General features: G+C 39.8%; 1 protein-coding gene across 2 annotated transcripts in view; it reads left to right on the forward strand.

The window, feature by feature from the left end:
• Positions 1-17,988, forward strand: part of LOC136871854 (polynucleotide 5'-hydroxyl-kinase NOL9) — a 371,126-nt gene extending 353,138 nt beyond the window's left edge. The window contains exon 9 of one of the 2 annotated variants that reach the window (XM_067145491.2): positions 17,578-17,988. In XM_067145491.2, the coding sequence (XP_067001592.2) occupies positions 17,578-17,831 (254 nt within the window). In that variant the 3' untranslated portion in view covers positions 17,832-17,988. The remainder of the gene's footprint in view (positions 1-17,577) is intronic. The other variant, XM_067145493.2, reaches the window with a different exon arrangement.
• Positions 17,989-18,949: the final 961 nt, after the last annotated feature.

Raw genomic sequence — 18,949 nt, forward strand, 5'->3', positions numbered from 1 at the left:
AGCCTGTCACATCTGTAGATGCAGAGAGATCATTCTCTGCACTGAAGCTAGTTTTAACAGACAACGCCACAGATTTATACCAGAAAACTTGGAGAAAACTGCTGTAGTGTTCTGCACAGCAAATTATGGACGGGAGAAGTAGGATGTGCAGTGTAAAAAAAATTAAAGAGGAATGTTTATTTAAGTGTGTTTTTTCATGTTTGTGGTTTCTTCACAGTTTTCTTACAACATTACTAATTGATTTATCATGTCTATTAATTAACACACTGTGTCTTATCTAGGAGACGTGTGCATATTGTTTTAACAGTGAACACTGATAGATTAATATGTCTCATAAACTATGCATGAATAGTTTGTACTAGTGGAACAGCCACAGCTGTAAGTAGTGTGATTTTTAGTTTTTCTTTTAGTTGTTTATTCATTATAATGATTTTATTTGTTGTTGTGAGTGAATCTTCTATGTTTTAGTTTTTTTTTTTAACTTGCTTTAAGTCATACCGACACAGATAGGTCTTATAGCAACGATGAGACAGGAAAGGGCTAGGAGTGGGAAGAAAGCGGCCATGGCCTTAATTAAGGTACAGCCCCACCATTTGCATGGTGTGAAAATGGGAAACCACAGAAAACCATCTTCAGGGCTGCCGACTCTGGGGTTCGAACCCACTATCTCCTGAGTACTGGATACTGACAGCACTTAAGCGACTGCAGCTATTGAGTTCAGTATATGTTTAGTAAAGGAATGTTATGTTTACATTTCATGCAAGTGTTTAATAGCTTTAAAAAGAAGTCCTTTTTTAAATACATATTTCACCACTTTTTGCAGCATAGTTGCATGCTTATGTTGGTGATTTATAGAGCAAATATAAATCCAATGCCTATTAATAAATTACAGAAAATCATTATGTGTGTGCATGCATATGAAAAGGGACCACATGTCGGGTATTGAGATAAAGCTACTGTCGTGTTCCATAATATGTAACTAATATCGTAATCGAATTGAATGCCTCCTAAAATTAAGGCCTTAAATTCGCATGTTAATGTTACAACATAAGATTTCATCATTTTTCAGTAGAGCTGTTTATAAATTTGGTTACTTTATGACACCAATCTATATATATAAAATAAGAGTTTTGTCTGTACATTGCTCATAATTTGAAAAGAATGGTATTTCTGTATCGATCATGTCCACAGTAACAAGAAAATGCAGTTTTTACTTTTCCGTAATTTCTGTCTGTCTGTCTGTCTGTCTGTCTGTCTGTCTGTCTGTCTGTCTGTCTGTCTGTCTGTCTGTCTGTCTGTCTGTCTGTCTGTCTGTCTGTCTGTCTGTCTGTCTGTCTGTCTGTCTGTCTGTCTGTCTGTCTGTCTGTACACGCATCACGAGAAACGGCTGAAGAGAATTTAATAAAAATCGGTATGTAGAGTCGGGGGGTGAGCCGCTACAATCTAGGCTATAAATTATTTTATTCACGCTGAGTGAAATGGTAGTTTAGGGGAAAGCCTAAAATTCAATTCTCAAATATGTTTATTATTAGTGGTCATATCGATAAATACTACATAACTAAACTTATATAGAATTAAATTTCTGATCATTTACGTCTTATGCATTTTTACCGTACCAGCTATGATAACACAGATATTCATGAATTTGGATTTTTGTTGCTAAGTCCATATCAACGCCGAGCCCCGACAAAATGGGTAAACAGAATTGAATGAAAATCGGTATATGGAGTCGGGGAATAAGAAACTACAGTTCAAGCTATAAACAATATTATTCACCGTGGGTGAAATGGTAGTTTAGGGGAAGGCACCTAAAATTTAATTTTTAAATACTTATGTTCTTGGTCCTATGGTAAAGTACTACATAACAAAATTTGTAGAGAGTATAATTTCCGATCATTTATGTTTTATTCAGTTTTACCGTACCGACTATGATAAGAGTGGTATTTCAGAACCGGAAGACAATTAATAATGTGAAGGCCTACAATATCGAAAGCGCGTAACATTAATCAACAATAACATTACACTGACCGTTGTTTATTGTAATGTTCTTTGTCTCTTATGCTGACATTCAACTCCAATAGATGGGATTACTGCTGCGTACCGAGTATAATAGCGTAACTGAATATTGGGGGGAAATAGCTGAGGAGTTAGATAACTTTCTTCTTTAGCATGCCAATCCTCTGGTCCATACATTTTCTGATACTGCTGGTATGTAACACACTGGTTCATCATAGTATGCCAGCTATTCGATACCTACTCTAACACGCTGTTTTGAACGAGCAGTGTGCGCACTTGAGGCTCAGTTAGTAGTAGTAGGAATAGTAGTATGAACTGGTCTGGAATTACAATTTAGCCCTATTCCAAATTATAGTACCACAATTCACTAAATAACTCAAAATTCAACCCTGCAAAGAGCCGTGTCTTAGGAAAAGCTTCTTCCTCTTCACTTTCATTAATTCTACATTAATTTTATTCCAAATTAGCAGTGAAGATGTGGTTTTTTCTCTGGCTTGGAGGAAAAATTGCCTCCACGTCAGATGGTTCTTTCCCCCACCAGTGTAGTGAATTAAGATTTTTCGACTCATCGGGTACTCCCAGGAAACAGATAAGTAAACGGGCATAGTTTTTGCCCTGGGACTACTATCCACTATTTGAACCCCCCCGGCCGAAAAAAGGACGAAGATTGTTCACGGATGTCTGCGTCTTGGTCATTCCAGCTCCGTAGCTTTGGACTGTTAGTTCAGCAGCATAGTACTGTTCGTTAAAAGTGAGAAAATGTGTGGTTTTTCATTTGATCGAGTATTTCATATGAAGGCATTGCTTTTAATCGCGTCATTCCTACTGACGTCATTTTAATGACCCATGTTCTTTTCAGTTGGGAAAATCACTAAGAGAGTCTTTCTGAGAATCTATAAAGGCAGGCGGAGAGTGAGTGTCTGTCATTATAATGAAAACTCCCCAACCTGATTGTGACTGACATTAGGCAAGCTGGCCTACCATTACAATGAAAATTCCCTAACCCAGTCTTCATATGAGAAAAGATGTTGGTGACTTGCCCGTCGTCCTTCTAGGGCAACTTTAAGAGCTTTGCAACTTAATACAATCTTGCTCACAGCGTTTACACTACCTAACCCAGAATTCTGTATAAAATTTAGAATTCCGTAGCGAAGCACAGGTACATCAGCTACTAACTACTAAACTATTTGGAAGTTATGCTGGCGTTCACATTTTCATGTTCACCGGTATTCTGACGTAGATTTTTTAAAACGAATATTACCAACAGATATTATTTACAGTCTAATTTTTTCATGGAGATATATCTATCAGTGCTAAGCCTCTGAGGTTTTATGACTTGCAGAAGATCAATGAAGACAACTAATTGCAACACTACTGCACTTCACAAAAAATTATCACATACCTTAATGATAGTTAATCAGAGCTAGCGTAATACAGGAATATCAGTTATTCGTACTGAAGCCTGCGTTTTGGGCATATTATATGCCCTTTCACCATCTGATTGCGATGTCCTACCTCTCCACAGTAGCTGCAGGCGAGTCGAGACCTCTTCTTTGGGGAGAATTTTCTCGGAGTTGGTGGATTTCTCTTCTGAGCCTTACTTGTTTATTTAGGTATTACACTTTTTGAAGAAGACGATGATGGTGTAATTATTGGAGAGAAGGAGAAACAGAAGCCAGCTCTGTAAGATTTTCACTTGAGGTGGTTGGTGGCAGCGTTGTTGGAACAGGGAAAGATGTTACAGCAGGACATAGTATATCTTTCTTATCTTCTGATATGAAGGGTCTAATATTTTCATGGAGATACATCTGTCTATCGATGCTAAGTGCTTGCGGTTTGATGACTTGTGGAAGGTCACTGAAGTCATGTGGTAGATCTTCTGGAAGGATGGTGTTGGGTACTTTGTCAGAAACTATGGATTTCTTTGTCAACACTACACCAGGGTGCTTTTCATATACACAAAGTGATGTATCTGGGTTATTTGTGGAATGTTTTTCATTCCAGCACGGAACTTGTTTTGCCAGTCATAAGTAGGAATTGTTACACTTCTGGATTCTATGCCAACAGCGACAGGAATAATAGAGCTTGAAACCTGACAACTTTTACGGGCGACACTAATTACATCTTCAATAACTGCCCTTTCATTTTTCTGGAATGCTCTCTTAAACAACCAAAATACAAATCAGGTTGAAATTTCATGCATCCCACTGGCAAAAATGAAATTTTGGAACTGCTGCTCTTTCCTTTCATAACTCTCCACATGGGGTATCTCATTAAGATGTTGTTTATATTTTACCCAACACAGTTATCATCATGGAATTCTAAATGCTCCTCACCTAATGAAAATTTTTCCAAGAAGTGATTTACAAGGGATAAGACAGTATTTACTCTTTTACCCGCACTACAAGCTTCCGGAATAATATACAAAACAAATTTGTTAAGCGGTTCACACACTACATGGGTCCAACTTGTTGTGGATCGTATGGTAAGTGCACCTGTTGGGCAAAATCAAAACTATAATGCTGGTTGGGAGAAGCATGAGATCACTTCTTCGTTTTGTAGGGATCCAGCCTGGCATGACAAGTGCCTTTGTATGTGTTACAGGTATGTGGCCCAATGACGAAGGATTTTCCAGTTGTCTAATCCCTTATCTACAATTGTCTATGGTGTTTTTATAAGCAGTCCGCTCTGCTTGGATGTGATTAAGATGTTGTATAGCCTTCATCAGATTTCTTTTTTCCTCCTCATCCATAATTGACAGTTTTCCTATTATAGTTTGATTGCTTCTTGAAGTCATACTAAGATCAGTCTTGGGTTTCTGAACTACTATGTTACTGCAAAATGTACGCCAGATGGAATACCAGGACGAGAGTGATGCAGGAATTCTCTCTAATGATTTACAACTGTTAGAGTATACTGTAAATGTATGAATGTACTTCTTGTAAATGCTGGTTGGGAGAAGCATGATATCACTTCTTTGTTTTGTAGGGATCCAGCCTGGCATGACAAGTGCATTTTGTTCACTGAAATTATCCATAAAGTTGACTGCATGTTTACGATCATCAAAAGGAATAGATTTTATCTGAGAAGTCTTTAATCATTTTCAGTGAATTTTAGGCTGCACCCCTTCTTTCTTGAATTGTTCCTTAAAATTTTTTAGCCTCTTAGAGCCACAAGCGAATACAATTTGAAAGAATGACTGACACACCTCCTGCCTCTGAAGTGATAAACTATGTAAGTTTCTTTTTTTTGACAAAAGTACAGGTGTAAACTTTGGATGTGTAAATTATTCAAGGAATTCACATATTTAAAAAATGGTTAACAATTTATTTACATTTGAAAGATACATCAAATATAATATACACATATTTGGTTCAACTCATTTGCGGTTATCGTCATTTGGCGTAAAATTACGGCATGCGTTGTTTTTCTTTTTCCTCTGGAAAGTCAAATAGGGTAGGACGGACACCACATGGGTTTGAAGTGCCGACGCTGGAAAATTTTCTTCCCATTACCAGCTGACAATACTACCTGAAGTGAAATAAATATGAACTTTAAAGTACAATTCATGTCCGTACATAATAATGACATACTGGCAAAAATGAAAAGTCTTACCTTTTATAGGCTACAGTCTTCAAGTTCGCTACCAGCACTGCAGAAAAAATAGCTGTTACTGCTATCACTGCTCACATCTCTCCATAAGAAGTCGTCTTCACTCACATCTAACAAATTCAAGATTCCTGTTTCCTTGAAGCCCTTTTCAATCACATTCGAAGAAATCATGTCCCAAGCGCACAATATCCACTCACAAATTAGTTCCCCAGGTGGTTTCCGAATCTTGCCTGTTGAAGCAAGCAAGTTCGTGCACACTTTCCGCCATGCAGCACTGATAAGAGTTTTCGCACATTGTCCTTGAATGGTTTATTTATCGAAATGTCCAAGGGTTGAGGAACCAACGTTAGTGTACTGGGAATCACTGCCAAATCAGTTTTCACGTTTTCCAATAATTTCTTAGTATCTTTCATCAAGTGGCCACGAAAATTGTCCAACACGAGAAAGACCGGGCTTTGAAGGAGGGATCCTACTCTATTTCCCCATTTGTTTTTTTTTTTGTTTGTTTTTTTTTTTTCCACTTTGGACCCAAAAAATAATGGGATGCATAATTTATGCAACGGCATTAATTATGTGAGAAAATACGATAATCATGTGTTAAATACTGATGAATGAGGTGAATTATATCGTCAGGACTGCGTTGTAATATGTCGCTATAGGTCCTGAAATGATTTCCTGATTTTTTAATGTTTTTTTTTTCCTGCCACCCTTAACCTTGTGCATTGTTCTAAGGAAAGCCAGCCTTTGCTGCAGCATTATTATTCCTCTCCATTAAAAAATTCCTGTCATAATTTCATTTGCAAAACTTGAATTCCAAAGACCTCAAAGTTCTTAGCCTACATATTTCACTTCCCTCAAATCCTGTAGCTTCATTCATTTAAGATATTTTCTTGATGTAAGGTAACTCCCCTCTGTTGTAAAATTTCGTAACTGTACGATGAAATGCACTTAGGTCATATTCCTCCATTCCCATTACCGGTTTCTACTTTTGCCTGGAGATTGAAACACTGGATTATCATAAATATATCCCTATAATTTTCCCTCTCAAACACTGCATTGTATTGTTCTAAGAACTATGCTTATGCTGGAGATGTTCGTTCACCATATAGCCAGTGCTACATGTTAGGTTGCCTGCAGATGCTACTCTCTTGAAGTAAGCATGCATCTTGTAAATTAAATTGCTCATTTGCTTCTGTAAAAGTGACTGTTTCTTGCCCTGTTCTTCTGCATTTCCGATCTGTATTGTTATTTAACATACACACCCAAAACGTTTTAAAATGCAGCACAAAAAGCACTAAACCACTGAATGTTAACCTATTTGTACAAAACTGTGTGGTTAGGGGCGCGTAGTGAGCTGTGAGCTTGCATCCGGGAGATAGTGGGTTCGAATTCCACTGTCGGCAGCCCTGAGGATGGTTTTCCGTGGTTTCCCATTTTCACACCAGGCAACTGCTGGGGCAGTACCTTAATTAAGGCCACGGCCACCTCCTTCACATTCCCAAGCCTTTCCTGACCCATCGTCTCCATAAGACCTATCTGTGTCGGTGCAACATTAAAAAAAAAAAAAAAAAAAAGCAACTTTCTGATTCCTATTTGTCACCATGAATGACGTGTTGATGGCTGAGTCAGCAAAGACATGATAGGAGTTTATAATGATCAGATATGGGGAAAACTGGGCGAGTTGGCCGTGCGCGTAGAGGCGTGCGGCTATGAGTTTGCATCCGGGAGATAGTAGGTTCGAATCCCACTCTCAGCAGCCCTGAAGATTGTTTTCCGTGGTTTCCCATTTTCACACCAGGCAAATGCTGGGGCTGTACCTTAATTAAGGCCACAGCCGCTTCCTTCCAACTCCTAGGCCTATCCTATCCCATCGTCGCCACAAGACCTGTCTGTGTCGGTGCGACGTAAAGCCCATAGCAAAAATATATATATATGGGGAAAGGACGAGGAAAAGGTGAGAGATTATAAGTCATCCTAACAGATAATTAAAAGGGGCAGAGTGTAGGCTGGAATTGTTCACTGGGAAATTCATAGTATGCAGCGTTGTTTCTGTTTGAACAAATTATGTTGGTAGATTTGATGATTTCAAGAATTACGACTAGGATAATCTTGGTGCTTTCACCATTTAAAGGAGCAGATGAGGATGAGTGAGTAACGTAGTATGTTCTACACAAGGGTCAGCAGCCAGACTTTGCTAGTATGGGATTAACAGTTGCTAATTCATTCTTCAGGCATAAGCCAATCCATCCCTAAGCACAGAAAATTCAGGAAATTTACTAGGAACGCACTGATTTCTTGGGGATTTTTATTGATGCAGACTACTATCTGATATGCTGTGAACTAAGTACAGGGCGCCAGGAAAAGTTCTCCGCAGCGCCTGTGTGCTGCTGCGCGAGGTAGCATCAGCAGTTAAGTTGGCGTATCAAACCAAGCAAACAACAAACAGTAAACTTTGTACTCACCACAGCATTTCATATCAGATGCTGGAAGTGTTGTCCTTGTGTTTGAAGACAGACTTAAACACGTCTACACATATTGTCGAAGACTTTCACCAAAGTTTCTTGCGTAATGGACTGCACATAATTAATTATATTCACTTTAAGTTCATCAATCATTTTTGGATTAGTTTTGTACACCTCAGATTTTGCTGTACCCCAAAGGAAATAATCTGGTGGGGTTAAATCGGGAGAACGTGGTTGCCAGAGACCTTTAGTTATTATTCTATCCCTAGAAAATTGATTTAAAAGGTGAAGCGACTGGTGGGACGTATGTGCTGTAGCATTGTCCTGTTGAAAGAAAGAATATTCAATTTCATCTTCATTCAACTGAGCAATGAACTTGTAAATTATCTCTGAGCAGTAGACATCAGAATTCACTGAACTGTCAAAGAAGATTGGCCCTATTTTGCATGCTCGTGATATAGCAACCCATACGGCAATTTTCTGCGAATGCAGTGGTGTTTGTCTTAGTGCTTTGAAATTGTCTGAAGACCAAATTCGTGAGTTTTGAGAACTCACATAGCCGAATAAGTGAAACCATGCTTCATCTGAAAAAATGTTTTATTTAAAACATCAAGTCGATGTCGATTTATGAATCTTTAGAACCATTCACAGTACAGCACTCTTTTCGTAATCAGTTTCTTGTAATTTTATAAGGGAACAACTAAAGCTTGTCTCTTACAGCTTGATGCGCTGTCCACTTTGAGATCCCTGTTTCTTGAGCTAATTTGCGTGTTGATTTACTTGGACTTCGCAGCATTATATCGGAAATTTCATCAAGTTTTTCATCTGTTGAAAGTGTAGGCCTGCCTGTTCCCGGTACATCGTGAACTGAGCCGATGACACAAAATTTACTTATCAAATCCCAAACGGTATCCCGGTTTGGACACTTTGAATTAGAAAACCGTGCCTGAAATTTTAGTTTTACATTTTCTGTAAACCAATCGCCTTTGCAAAAAACGTATTCCACCAAAAAAGCTCTCTCTTCACTAGTAAATATTACCGGCTGTGTCCTGTTGCACTGTTCCAATAATCTATCTGATCGTTCGCTTACTGCACTGCAATACACACTGATGATTTTGACAGCCCACAGCTCACATGTGAGGCCTTCCCTGTATTGCTACCCTGTTGACCTTGGACTGTTGGCGAGTGAGGGTGACACATATTACACCGTTATGCCAACTAAAACTGCTCATGCTACCTTACGCAGCAGCATGTAGGCACGTAGAACATTTCTTGGCTCCCGTTATCACTAAGCCTAGGATAGAGAAAATGAAGTCTGCAGGTGAATAAGGGTGTAGAAACTCCAGGACGAGAAAATTTGAATGAAGTTCATGGATATGGTTAGTGGAGAGTTCCAAAGAATAGACAATTGGTTCAGATATTCAAAGAGAATGTATGGCATACAGGGATGCTGTTATAGAAATGACCAGGGAATACCTTGGAACAGCTGTATGTAAAGTGGAAGAAAAAAGAACACGTTGGAATATTGAATTCATTGCAGCTTGTAATTGTAAAAAGAAGGCATAAAAAAGATAGGAAAGAGTAAACAGATAATAATTTCGTGTGGCTATTTCTAGCCGAGTGCAGCCCTTGTAAGGCAGACCCTCCAATGAGGGTGGGCGGCATCTGCCATTTGTAGGTAACTGCGTGTTATTGTGGTAGAGGATAGTGTTATATGTGGTGTGTGAGTTGCAGGGATGTTGGGGACAGCACAAACACCCAGCCCCCAGGCCATTGGAATTAACCAATTAAGGTTAAAATCCCCGACCCGGCCGGGAATCGAACCCGGGACCCTCTGAACCGAAGGCCAGTACGCTGACCATTCAGCCAACGAGTCGGACAGTAAACAGATGAAAGAAATAGATCAAAATAAATTATATTGTAAAATCCAAGAAGAAATCCTACTAAGTGAGTTGGCTTCGTGCTAAGGGCCGTGTAGCTATAAGCTTGAAGATCTATGATAAGTTCACCCGATACACTCAAGATGCTATTTAGTTCCCTTTTCCCTCCCCTTCTAAGATTGCTTATTACAGTTCAGAATGGTTTGCGTGCTTGAACAAGTCTTTCCTGGTTATTTCAGAAATCTTTGCAAGGTTCCTTTCTTTATCTTTTAGTGTCTCCCAATTCAGACACGTTTTCGGCTTTGATGAAATAGGAATGAGCTAGGACTGGGAAGGAAGTGGCTATGGTCTTATTTAAGGTACAGCCCCAGGATTTGTCAGGTGTGAAAAGGGAAACCACAGAAAGCCATCTTCAGGGCTGTTAATGATGTGATTCGAACCCATCATCTCTTGTGAGTTTGCATTCATTGTTCAAACCCCACTATCGGCAGCCCTGAAGATGGTCTTCCATGGTTTCACAAACAGAAGATTTATGATTTATATAGCGGGTTCAAACCCCCCTGTCGACAGCCCTGAAAATATTTTTTTGTGGCTTCCCATTTTCTCACCAGGCAAATGATGGGGATGTACCTTAATTAAGGCCATGACCGCTTCCTTCCCACTCCTAGCCCTTTCCTATCCCATCGTCATCATAAGCCTTATCTGTTCTGGTGCGATGTAAAGCACCGTGAAAAAAAAGTATATGTCTAAGGACCACATAACACTTGAATAATAACAATGGACAAGTGAAGAACCACTAAAATGTAACACAGTTCCACAGATTCTTTATACTTTTGACTCACCGCCGTCTTGAATGGAGTTCTCAATTCTTCCACCAAAGGCCATGCTGCTGTAACAGATGAGGGACCACTGTGTTATGCATATCATTAGTGTTCTTGTTCATCGATATACATCTCGTATTTATTTTCTAGAAGATCGTGGCGTGGTTTTAAGCTAGTTCAGTGATGGTACATCATATGTTATGGGGCTTTTGTTGCAGGTTGATGGGCAGGAGAAGGAAGGAAGTATTAGAAAGCAAAAAACAAGATTTGGGGGAGGGGGGCAACACTTATGCCAGTAGCAAAAACACAGTTGCCGTGACGATCTAGTGCCCAGGAAATAAACAATAAGTAAAATCCAGGCTTCAAGTAGGCCAAGATGCTAGGGCATATCAGCATTAGAGGACTCAAGGATACCCAGGAGACCATACGAGATGGAAGTGAGTGAGAAGAGGCTTAATGGAAGACCAAGAAACGAATGACTGAAGGACAATGTTGAGAAGAGAGGAGACTGGAACACAGTGTAGATTTTGTGGTTTCCTTTTGCAATAGTAATACCTATATCTTCAATGAAAATGACTCCCAGGAAGCATAGTGTGATTGTAGCTTTATCTCATAATACTTCCATGACACAAAGAGAGTTAATTGTTTTCACACCAGGCAAATGCTGGGACTGTACCTTAACTGAGGCCCTGGTCACTTCCTTCCCACTCCTAGCCCTTTCCTGTCCCATTATTGCCATAAGACCTATCTGTGTCACTGTTTGATTAAAAGGTATACTGGAACAAACAGACATACATCCATAATATTGGTCAATGTGGTCATTCCTTTTTCACCCTTTCTCAACCTCCATTCGAACTGGGGCTGAACTATGATTTAAACAGCATCCAGAGTGTCGCAGTTCTTCTGAGCGACCCCGAAAACTATGGATTTGACACTAACATTGGTCATATTCAATTGTGGGTTATTTCAGCCCCCTTGCCTAGAGGTTCTAGGCTGCCTAACTCACACAGTATATGTTTCCAGTTAGTAAGTCATATTTGCACCAAGTTTGGTTTAAAGTTATGCTTGAATGTACCCCCATACATCCTTAATCTCGGCCAGTTTGGATATTTCCTTTTCCATTCATCCTAATCCCCATTCTGATGGGCTGATTCATTATCCAGATACATGTAGAAACATTTAAAATGTTATAGACTTGTCCATGCGTTTTTTGTATATGAAATAGAATATTAGAGTTTGATCTACTCCAATCGAGCGGCCGGTCGATCGATTGTTCCTTTCATGATTGGATGTGTTCCACTTAGAGTATTGCAAAAACATTTTCAGAAGTCAATATTTCTAGACTGTTTGTCAAACAGTATATATAGTATATTGAGCTGACAGGCCGAAAGTTGGTCAGTGTTGGACATGGAGTCAGTGTTGGGCTCCGTGGTGGAGTCAGTTGATCAGTCAGTGTTGGGCTCCGTGGGAGAGCCATTGTTGGTGCTGGACTTGGAGTCAGTTGGACTCCATGGTGAAGTCAGTCAGACAATGACAGAGAGAGAGAGACAGTGCAGTAGGAGAATATTAAGTGTGAGTTAGAGTGAGTTGATACCTATTTGTCAGAACTGACTTGAGTGAGAGGGTAGTCAGTCTTGCTTTGTGATAGCAAAGTGAATAATCAGTGTGTGGACTGATGATATCTGTACTCTTCAGAATCGACTGTATGATGGTGAAGCGAAAAACCAGTGTGAGAACTTGCTGATATCTATTATTGACAGAATCTGTAGTAAATTGCTTCAGTGTGTTTTCCTTAATAGTGTAGTGTTGGGTATAATGGTGAATAATTGTGTGTTGCTAAGGAATAGATATAGCGACAATAAAGTGGTTTTATGTAAGGAAGTGTATGTATCTCTTGTATTATTTATTTACACCAAAATAAAATCGCATTGAGAATGAAAAATTGCAACCTTGATAGGACTCTTCAACGATATTTGACTTGAGAATGAAGAATGACCAGAGGACATTGGCGATGTTTGAACATTTAATTTCTTTGATTCAGACCCAGTGCAAAAAACTCAGTGGAAAAATCGAGGCCCAGCTGACTCTGTCTCAAGAAATAAATAAAGAACCAAATCAATTCTTTGGGAAATGAAGTGTGCTCCCGGCACGTTGCCCAGGAAATGATTCCGTCGTCCCTTGGAGTTGCCACCTTCATGACACCGGAGCCGTCATCGCGGCTTACTCGTGTGTCCGTGGCCGTTGTACTTTCACGGATTACCAAGGTGATCACTGATGTTGCAAAGGACGACAACGAACCGGGCGGGAAGTGATCTGAAGTGATACTCCCGGTTGTGGAGTCCGTAGTTCGGGGCCCAGTGGAGGAAACGAGTGCCCTGCGCGAAAGTACAATGGTCGTGGACACACGAGTAAAACCTACAAGCAGAGATAGCGGCTCCGGCATCATGAAGGTGGCAACTCCACGGGACGACGGAATCACTTTCTGGGGAACATGCCGGGCCCAGTTCGAGACTGAATCGACGTCAGAAAAGGGAGCCGTATGCCCAATCACCAGACTACATGGGCAGGAGGTGAAAGTACGACGCAGCCCCAAGCCATGTTCGACCTGCGAGGAGATTGTGGAGGAATTCAATGGGCGCGGCAGTGTCCACCAACCGAAAGCTGACCACCGAGTCTAGCTGAAGGAGAGGACTCAGCGAGCCGATAGAACACTGCTGGTATTCGATGCCGAGACTGTGGACGGGCCTTACCAGAATGACACCAATTGCAAGGTGGCTGACAGCTGCGGTAAACTCCGCTGTGCCAAGAACCGTCTAGTGGGTATGCTCGGCGTGAAGCAGAACTAGAAGAAGGCTCAGGCAATGTCCCAGGAGATGGAGACAGCAATGACGATGACAGCTCTAGTGGGACCGCGTCAAAAAGACGGAGAACCAATGGCATCCGAACCGACAACGGACAAATTAGTGTGCCACTTGACCAGGACACTTATCCTGGCATGAAGCCATTAGAGTTCAGCACCCTGGAAAAAGAGGAGACTCAACAGCACCAAGCCTGAGATGTGCGAGCCTGTCCCGTGCATCACACCAGTGGACTACGAAGACACGTGGGCCCTGAAAGAACTCAAAGGTGCAAACGAAGGGATAGCCAGCAGAACTTTGAATGCCACACGAGGACCCTGTGGGTCATCGCCACCAAGAACAAGGACACTGTTGACCGGAACCGGCGGATTCCCCATGGGAAGGTGGTGACCTCCGATCGAACTGCCTGGCTGCGAACTGTAGGCTATGACAGTGCCACCGAGAGGACTGTGTGACTGAGAGTGTCTGTGTGTAGTTAAACAGTGAGGGCTCAGAGAGACGAAGACTTAGATGTAAGGACACCTAGATATACTTTAAGGCATAGAGTAAGGAATTTACAGGATAGATTTAGGGGGACTGGGCGAGTTGGCCACGTGGTAAAAGGCGTGTGGCTGTGAGCTTGCATCCGGGAGATAGTGGGTTTGAATCCCACTGTCGGCAGCCCTGAAGATGGTTTTCCGTGGTTTCCCATTTTCACACCAGGCAAATGCTGGGGCTGTACCTTAATTAAGGCAACGGCCACTTCCTTCCAACTCCTAGGCCTTTCCTTTCCCATCATCGCCATAAGACCTATCTGTGTCGGTGCCACGTAAAACCATTAGCCAAAAAAAACTTAGGGGGGGATAATTGTCGTATGCTCGGCAAAAATTCAATTATTATTGTTAATATATTTTAATTATTTTCTATTAAATGCTAAGTACGATAATACCCTGTAAATATGTATTGTACATTTGTATAATCTCAAATATCTATCGTGAATACGCCTAACCTCAAAATCTGTGTATTCGAAAACTGTAGAAAACTCAGTAATGTTCATATATTGGGTACAATCCACTATCATTCTGATACATATGGAGGTTTTGGGAAACTTACTGTAATGATTTATTATTCAGATACATAAAGAAACTTTAGGAATGTTATAGACTTGACCATGTGGTTTGTCTATATGTAATAGAATATTCGAATTTGATCTACTCCAATTGGGCGGTCGGTCGATCGATTGTTCCTTTTATGATTGGATGCGTTCCACTTAGAGTGTTGCAAAAACATTTCCAGAAGTCGATATTTCTAGACTGTTTGTCAAACAGTATATACAGTATATCAAGTTGGTCTATGACAGTGCCACCGAGAGGACTGTGTGACTGAGGGTGTCTGTGTGTAGTTAAACAGTGAGGGCTCAGAGAGACGAAGACTTAGATGTAAGGACACCTAGTTATACTTTCGGTCAGTGTTGGACTCTGAGTCAGAGTGTTGGCCTCCATGGTGGAGTCAGTTGGACTCTGTGGTGAAGTCAGTCAGACAATGACAGAGAGAGAGACAGTGCAGTAGAAGAATGTTAAGTGTCAGTTAGAGTGATCTATTTGTCAGAATTGACTTGAGTGACAGGGTAGCCAGTCTTGTCTTGTAATGGCAGAGTGAATAATCAATGTGTGGACTGTCAGTATCTGTACTTTTCAGAATCGACTGTATGATGGTGAAGCGAATAACCAGTGTGAGAACTTGTTGATATCTGTACGTGACAGAATCCATAGTAAATTGTTTCAGTGTGTTTTCCTTACTAGTGTAGTGTTGTGTATAATTGTGTATAACTGTGTGTTGCTAAGGAATAGACGTAGCAGCAATAGAGTGGTTTTATGTAAGGAAGTGAACGTATCTTTTGTGATATTTATTTACACCAAAATAAAATCACATTGAGATTGATACTGTAGTTCACATAATGCATCCATAGAGTGGAGTGAGTGGCTTCCTGCTGGTTTGGACCCAAATATAACAAAGTGTTTTCCATCTCTGATCTTAACTTCTCCAAAGCAAATTTATCTCCTTTCACAGAGACCCAAAATTCCCAGGTGATACAGTGTTATTTCTGTAGTTATTTCAAGTCTCCCTGTCTGCCACATGGTCTGAACACTCCAAAAACCAGTTTCAGTGTCCTTTTTCAAAGCAAATATCATACCTTTAGAATTTGTCTGGCTATTTCTCATTTCAATTTCTTTGATTTTGATATTCGGCATAGGTTATTGACGTAAGCCCCTTATCCTGGTTGGGGGCTGCCTCTTACTGCTTCCAGGCTTGTGAGAGTTTTCTGTAGGGCTCCCCTCCCTTACCATTAAGGCAGTGATTGCTGTCATATTTGTTCAGAAAAGTTGGGGTGCCTCTTCTGTCAACTCTGCTATACCAAGACCCTCTCTTTCCTCCTTCACTGCCATTGAGTACTTTACCAGGGTCCCATTTCAGGATTCTTGTAGGGCCGTCGCAGCTATTGTAGCGGACACAGGGCACGCTAAGTCCCTGTTGTACTTCACCCCCACAGGTACTTAGCTACTTCATGCCATTCTCTGTCTCCTATGATGCGGACAAGGAGTTGGAGAGACATGAAAGAACAATGGTGGCAATGAAAATATGCTTGAAGCGGAATGAATAGTAAATAAACTACAGTATCATAAAGCTTCATATCTTTGATTATATCCAAGTGCTTATTTCTTCCCTTTCCATTACTTATATTAGACCGTTGGGTTCTTTTTCTACTTACATGTATGTCCTGTGTTCCTCATATTCTACCACATGTATGAACCTTTGTTTCTTTTGGCTCCACTTTTATTGAATTTATGTATGGCTTTCTCCTTGTCTTACACTTTCCCTATCAAGAAAGATGAATAATTAAGAAAGGCTTTCTCAAAGAGTGTAGATGCCCGCCCTCCTAATGAAATTGGAAATTAGAAATGAGTCTTCTGTGGGCTGAGAAGAAAACAATCTAAAAATAAACATGAAAGAACTGGAACTGATGAGGGGAGAACCACCATATGAAGAAGGTAGTTTGTCTTTGTCCGATTATGGTATCATGTTTGTCCTTGTCTTCCCTACCTTTTTGTCTATCTGCTCAAATTAACCTGTTATTGTGTTTATCCTTTTGTTTGTGCCTGATTCTTCCTAGCTTCCTATCTTTGATGATTTATATATGTACATCTGTTTCTTTGTAATGCCTTCTGTGGGTCAATGGTAGTGTCAGCCTCTGGATTCCAAGATTGCAGTATTCAGTCCTGGCAGAGTTAGTCAGATTTTTTAAAGACTGAAGAAATTCTTTTTGGCACTCCATGTCATGCGATATTGACATGTATAAGATCTCTGGTGACACATTTGATGCCTTCCCCTACAAAATTAATTAAAAATTCAACAATCGATCACTAAATAGAATCCCAGTTTCTCTCTCACCTGATAAAGTAAAATTGAATGTTGAAATTGATATGCAGGCAACCAAAATGTAAATGCTTACACAGGGTAACTGAGGTAATGCAGTAGTTGTATTATTATTATTATTATTATTATTATTATTATTATTATTATTATTATTATTATTATTATTCTTCATGACTCACCCACTCACCCTTATCCCAGTTGGTACTTGGCCTCCCCAACACACTGCACCATTTATTTCTGTCTGCTGCATCACGCTTCGTCAAGCCCATCCTCTTCATTTCTTTCTGGACCTGATCCCATCATCTTGTTTTAGGTCCTGGTGGCTGCCTTCCCTCTGGTACACTACACCACACTCTTTGGATTGCAGTCCTTTCTCATGACATGTCCTTCCAATCTCTTAAATATCAGGATTTTGAAAAACAGTTCTCTGATCCATTTCCATTACTTTTAGAAATATCTAGTTACACTTATGGTACATTTTCGTTATGTCTGATGTTCATCTTTATCTTTCTAGGTATTGTACGTGGCATTGATCTAGAGAAGAAGGAAGTTTATCTCATTAGTCCTCTCTCTGCGAATGAGCTGTCACAAGTTAATTGCTTAGTGCTTGGTCCAGTTACTGTTCCTTCTGGAGTGTTGTTCAAGATAAACACTATCGCTGGCCAAGTACCTTATGTTACTGAAGGAGGTGGACAACCAATTGGTCAAAACATGCGTCGGTCTAGATCTGTGGCACGATTGCACAAAAGAAGGCAGCACTTTAAATGAACTCTTTGAAGGTGATCATAGCAAGTGGCTAGATCACATTTTGTATTCTATGACTGCAGTTACATTCATAACCTTCATTATTGTACTGCTTTTCATTCTTTTGCTGTCCTCAAAATCTTAAAATAAAGGCAGAATAAAATAATGGGACATACACCTACTTCAGATTTTGAATATCTTTCAAGGTTTAAACAATAATTTTGAACTATAATTTTAATACCCATATGCACCACTGTTATGATTAGTGATGAGAAATGTAATTGGGCTAAATTACAGTTACCTGAGAAATATTTTACTCAATTACAGTTACAAATTATTTTTAGTTATAATCAGTAAAATTACAATTACATCACAGAATACCAATCTTTAGGAAATCACTGACATTTTTTTTCACAGCTGTAATGATACCAAAATTTTACAAGGAAGGAATATTACTTCATTTTGTGTCTTCTTTAGCATAGGGACGTTGATTGTCATCACTAAGTGAGTCTAAACATGATAACTTGGAATTTTCAATATGATTGCTTCCAAGCAATGATTGCATTTTGCACTCATGTTCTCAAAACATTGAGGGCCAACTAATTCAGAATATTTATTTAAATAGGATAATAGAAATTCCTTAATCGCTTTGCCATCACTTGTTCATTCCGGTTCCATTGATGAACTCGTCATTGTCCATGATTATCTAAAACTCAACCAGTAACCATAAAAATATGCAAGTAAATGAAATAGTGTGCATTGTATCCTTGGCTTTATAATTGGCATGACGCCTTGTGAGTGCTGCATCTCCAACATTGCCAAACTCTCGACGTGAAGTATGTTGATTACTACAATGTAACGATTACTAAAATGTAATGATTGCAATTTTACTTGAAGAAGTAAATTACAAATAAAATTTACATTTTGTGAAATGTAATGTTTACAAGTAAAAATTACTTAATACTGTATTTACTCGCGTATTAGACCCCTTTTTTTTTCCACTTTTACAGCCAAAAATAATAAAGGTGGGTCCAATATGCGATAACCTCAAAATTTTGTGCAGCGAACACATGACTTCTAAGTTGTAAAGAGCTATAAATTGTATGTGTAAACATTCTATACTATTATTTAAAAAAACTTAG

This window comes from Anabrus simplex, chromosome 4, assembly GCF_040414725.1.
Source record: "Anabrus simplex isolate iqAnaSimp1 chromosome 4, ASM4041472v1, whole genome shotgun sequence".
NCBI lineage: Eukaryota > Metazoa > Arthropoda > Insecta > Orthoptera > Tettigoniidae > Anabrus > Anabrus simplex.